The sequence below is a fragment of the Lissotriton vulgaris genome, chromosome 7 (assembly GCF_964263255.1).
Source record: "Lissotriton vulgaris chromosome 7, aLisVul1.2, whole genome shotgun sequence".
NCBI lineage: Eukaryota > Metazoa > Chordata > Amphibia > Caudata > Salamandridae > Lissotriton > Lissotriton vulgaris.
Window position 1 is genome coordinate 1,583,429,793 of NC_141695.1, and position 5,410 is coordinate 1,583,435,202.

The following is a 5,410-nucleotide window of genomic DNA, read 5'->3' on the forward strand; positions in this document are numbered from 1 at the left end:
TAATGTGGTAAAAACAACCCCTATTAAAGAACTTCCGGGCTGTTTACCTTTTTAACATTTTTTTTCCTTTTTTGCACATTTTACTTTACACCCCTTTTTTCACTCAAATTCTCTGGACACTGCACCCTAGACCAGAGGCGCCTCGGGTGAGGCTGGCATATTCACTACTTCGGAGTAGCCAATGATAACTGCCACAACTCTAATGTGGGGCGGACGAACCAGATATACCGCACCTCCTTCCAACCATAACATAGAGTTTTTTGAGGCTACTCTGATCTTTATTCCTTATACCAATGGTCATAAGGTGTAACTAGTGTCCGTTTTCTATTTTTGATAACTATTAACTAACCTTGGGGAATGAAACGGAGACTCTGATCCCTTATCCCTCCTCTGATTAATCCCTGCCCATATGGACCCACATCACCCCACACCTTAGGAACTTCCACGGGCTCCTCATCTAGAAAAGATACCAATTCAAGATATTGACCCATGTCTACAAAGCCCTCAGCGACCTAGGTCCAGCATACATGAACCATTGCCTGAACTTCCCCCAACCATCCAGAGACATTTGCATCACCCCCATCCCCCTTGCACAAACACCGCACATCCACGGAAGTCAAAGCAGAGGCTCTTCCTTCTCCTACCTCACCGCCAAGTCATAGAACGACCTTCCCCTTCTCCTCCGGACATCAACCTCGCTGGCAGAATTCAGGAAGTGACTCAAGACGTGGTATTTCAACTGAGCCCAGCAACCTAGCACTTGGATACCCACATGGGGGATTAGCAGCACTTTACAAATATTGATTGACTGATTGATTGATTGATTAATTAATTCATTGACAGGGCCATGCCCCCAACATAAAAGACAGCCATACAGTCTTTCTGCCCCTCCTGGGAGGCAGATTGGTGTGTTTGACCTTGGTCTGCCTCTCCCAGGGATGATAGAAAGTTCTCTAGATGCCAGGGATTTATTTATTTAAAAAAAACAAATGGATGTTGTCAGCCCTAACTGGCCTTGGGCCATGTCCCCACCACAAAACGAAGTTTTCTTCAATCTCATTCCTGGGAGGGAGAGGCAGAAATACTTAACATGCTTTTGACGGTGACCTCAGTGACGTAACATAGGCCCCCTAAGCCCCCACAGTGCGGGGGGGGGCACTGAGCTGCAGAGGGCACCCTCAGCACAGTACTAAATCCGGAGTAGTGGCCCCTTCATGTACCTTGCAAGGGGGCCCACCCTCAAATTTCATTACGCCACTGGGTGACCTTCAATTGTTACTTCTTGCAACTGACTTTATTTGATGCATTATTGCTCATAAATATGAAACTAAGTTTGCGTCTGTATTTACTGTCAAATTTGAATAAACCTTTATGGTTTTGACATTTTTGTCCTGCAAAGTGGAGAAGTGTGGCTCAATGGTTAGAGCGGCAGCCCTTGATGCAGAACGCTGGCCAGGGACCAGGGTTTGATTCCCGCCTCGGCGGGATCGGGCTTAAATTCCTCTGACCGGATATTCTCGCCTCAGTGCCGAATCTAAGCATGGGCCCCACGCTGCAACTCTGGGCAATAGCTTGCTTAGTCTCCACAACGACCCCCGATGCACAAGGGATCCCTGGTTTCACCATGGGATGCCCAGGAGTGGACACCTCACAAGGAAAAGCCAGGAGGGGTTCCCTTGTGGTAGGAGTACAAGCGCCGGGATGCTTACGGGTTACTGTTCGCGCTATACAAATACAACACAAAGGTTTTCTGTATTGTCCCATTTCTGCTGTCTTTTGAGACTCATATGCACCCGACCCAGCCTCGCAACCCTTTGAACCTCGCAGGCATGGAAAGGTATGAATATAAAGGGCCATATGTATGAAACTTTGGTTTTGCGATTCCCAAATACGTTTTTTAGAGAATCGCTATTTGAGAATCGCAAAACGCTATGTAAGTAGGATTTGCAAATCATTTTGCGAATCCTACATATTCCTTAATTGCGAAGCGCAAATAGCAATTCACAATTAAGGAATATCTCCCCATAGAATGGGAAGACATTCTTAATTTGCGATTCTCAATTAGAGAATCGCAAATTGAGAATGCGATTTCAAGGGTGCCAGGGTGCCAAAAGGACACCCTGTTGCACCCCTGAAATGTGCATGTGTGCACATGTGGCACACATACATGCCCTAAGGGCATGTATGTGTGCCACATGGCACTTTGAAAAATGCAAAAAAGTGCATTTTTCAAAAGACATCGCAAATTACCACCAACTTGAAGTTGGTGATAATTTGCGATTCCTTAAGACCAAGTTGTACTTTTTCTGTGCTTCTTACATTGCATTTAAGGAATAGCATATTGGGATTCCTTATATGCAATCGCAAAGTAAGGAATCACAAATTTTGCGATTCCTTATTTTGCGAGGCAGTTTTGCTTTCATACATAACACTGAGCCAAATTGCGATCGCAAACGCCGAAATGGCCTTAAGTTTCTGATTTTTTCACACGTTACCCTTAAATATGTTTTTCTTAGAGCTTTGAATCTGGACAGATGTTAGTGATTTTTTTACTCGCAAATTAAAAGTGGCACAACAATCACAATTACAGCTTGCTCGGTTACTAATCAGATCGACAAAAACAAGTTTAAAGCATCTTAAATCAGATCCATATGTCGCTTCCCCAGGCCCATAGATATACTGCCTCAGAAAATCAGTCTGACAACCAGGGACATCTTAAGGACTTTTGGGGTCCTGGGCCAAACCGATTTTGTGGGGCCCTGTTCAGAAGAGCTTTGAATTTATGATCCAATTCCTGCTCTTGCATGCCCTCTTTGGCCAGGTTACTGACACGTCTTTTTAATATTGTAGATCGACAGCAGTTCACTAATGTTACTGCACATAATCAATTTATGAGTCCCCCCCACCCCCCTCCCATTTCACAGATGCGAGGTCCTGTTTTGATCTAAAAGAAACGTTTTCGTGGATGTTGCATGAAACATAAAAACAACTTTTCTTCTGTGATAGACTCTCACACATCAGCCACATTAGAACAACAAAATAAAGGAAAACGGTATTATGAACCCCATTTTAGAATTAATCAGGGTCATCAAGGCAAGACTGTCTCCAAACCAGTGCTGGCTCTATCACGGAAAGGCTGGGTCCCTGGGCCAGAGTCCACTTTACCCATACCTTGAAACGTCTGTGCTGTGCTGACAAATAGAAATCCCGAACCATCTGAGAAAACACAGCGAATATCTTGAAATCGCGGGTTAGCACATTCGCTATCTTATCTGCAGAGGGCAGCAGATCGTTTTCGAAGGCATGCATAGGCATTTAAATGTGGAACTGACGCACCTGTTGCTCGAGACGCGGCTTATCTGCCACTCAGCGAGGTGGCTGCGCGGTAAGTGGCCAGCCTGCCGCGCGGAGGGCTGAGGAGGAGCCGCTGCCCCTCCCGCTCTTTTCTATAAAATACACCGTGTTTTCATTTCTTTCTGCGACTGGAACAGCGCAAGATGCTGCGCGTGGTCTGCCCCGGCGAATCCGCCAGTCCGCCGAACTTGAGAGCGGCTGGGAGCAGCAATGCTCTGAGACTGAAGCTTCCGGACAAGTGAGAGGAGATACAGAGATGTTGCTGTGTGGAGAGTTCCCCAGTGCAAGGGTCCTTCTGCCGGCTTACGATCTGAACAGGAGATCAACTTTTGTGGGTGCTTCAGGCAGTTCTTTGTCAATGAAGACTTCACGAGCAAGCTTCTAGCTTCCCAGAAGCAGGATCAGCACGTGCGTGTTCAGCAGAGATTTATTGGAGCGAGCCTTGGCACCCCCTTGGGAGGGATTTGCACCAGTTTTTTTTGCCATAAAGTTGGAGTTTAATCCGACTGAGCCAGCAAACAATGAATGCTACACAATTCATCTTCACCTTGCCCACCATTCTCCTCAATGACACTGCAGATGCCAACGAGACTGCCCTCGCTGGCAACCGAAGCATCATTGACTTTCCTGAGAAAGGAGTCAACAAAACCGAGATCTTTCTGGCACTGGGCATCATCAGCTTGCTGGAAAACATTCTTGTCATCCTGGCAATCTTAAAAAACAAAAACCTCCATTCTCCTATGTATTTTTTCCTGTGCAGCCTGGCGGTTGCGGATTTGCTTGTCAGTGTGTCGAACTCTCTGGAGACAATCATGATTGCGGTGGTGATCAACGGATATCTGGTGATCAACGACGAGCACCTCCAGAAGATGGACAATGTGTTCGACACCATGATTTGCATTTCGCTCATTGCCTCCATTTGCAATCTTTTGGTCATTGCCATTGACAGGTACATCACCATTTTCTATGCTTTGCGCTATCACAGCATCATGACCGTGAGGAAAGCCTTTGTCCTCATCGCCATCATCTGGGTCGCTTGCATCGTCTGCGGGGTGGTCTTCATTGTCTATTCTGAGAGCACCACTGTCATTGTGTGCCTCATCACCATGTTTTTCACCATGCTTGTCCTCATGGCCACCCTCTACGTCCACATGTTCTTGTTTGCACGCCTGCACGTGAAGCGGATCGCGGCGCTGCCCGTAGACGGGGAAGTGCAGCAGCGGACATGCATGAAGGGGGCCATCACCATCACCATCCTGCTGGGGGTCTTCATAGTCTGCTGGGCGCCCTTCTTCCTCCATCTCATCCTCATCATTTCATGCCCGTCCAACTTCTACTGTGCTCGGTACACCTCCTACTTCAACACCTACTTGGTGCTGATCATGTGCAACTCTGTCATTGACCCACTGATCTATGCTTTCCGCAGCTTGGAGATGCGCAAGACATTCACAGAGATCATATGCTGCTTCGGCAAGAGTATTTAGTACTGAGTGGGATTGCCATATGTGCTGCTACTGTGCCATATATACAGTATAATCTGTATTGCATTCAGTCACTTAGGATGAGCTTGCAGGGCACGAGCCTGAATTGAATGTAACATGTCAATTGACACTGAATAGGGAAGGGTGTGAGTGATGGGCAAGAGAAATGCGAAGCCACCTTCACTAAAAGTGACTTTTAACTCGGAATGCTGACTAGTCCTGCTTGCCTCTGTCATTGCAAAGACAATATTGTTTTGCTGTTCCGCAACCTACACTTTTTGCAATGAGAAATGTTTACAATGTCAAATAAGCCATTTCTGAAGGTTAGCAGCATCAAAACTGCACTGTGTGGGCTGCTAGACAGATGCACAGAATTGGGTAACCATATAAAACTGCGATTTACCAGTTAATTGTATCTACACTGTTGAACTGCACCGAAATAGCGTGAGAAATGCGAATCAGGCTATTGGAGTGATTAACTCATAAGACCGTATAACAAAATGATTTTAACATGCTGGTGTTGTTTCTGTAAGACACCGGTTGAATGTTATGGGGCTTGGACTGCTTTCAGTGAC

At 46.3% G+C, this 5,410-nt stretch overlaps 1 protein-coding gene across 1 annotated transcript; it reads left to right on the forward strand.

Moving 5' to 3' along the window:
• Positions 1–3,767: 3,767 nt before the first annotated feature.
• MC3R (melanocortin 3 receptor) lies at positions 3,768–4,838 on the forward strand. Its single transcript, XM_086929019.1, has one exon. It carries the CDS (start codon positions 3,876–3,878, stop codon positions 4,836–4,838), a length of 963 nt encoding a protein of 320 aa, XP_086785145.1. The 5' UTR covers positions 3,768–3,875.
• Positions 4,839–5,410: the final 572 nt, after the last annotated feature.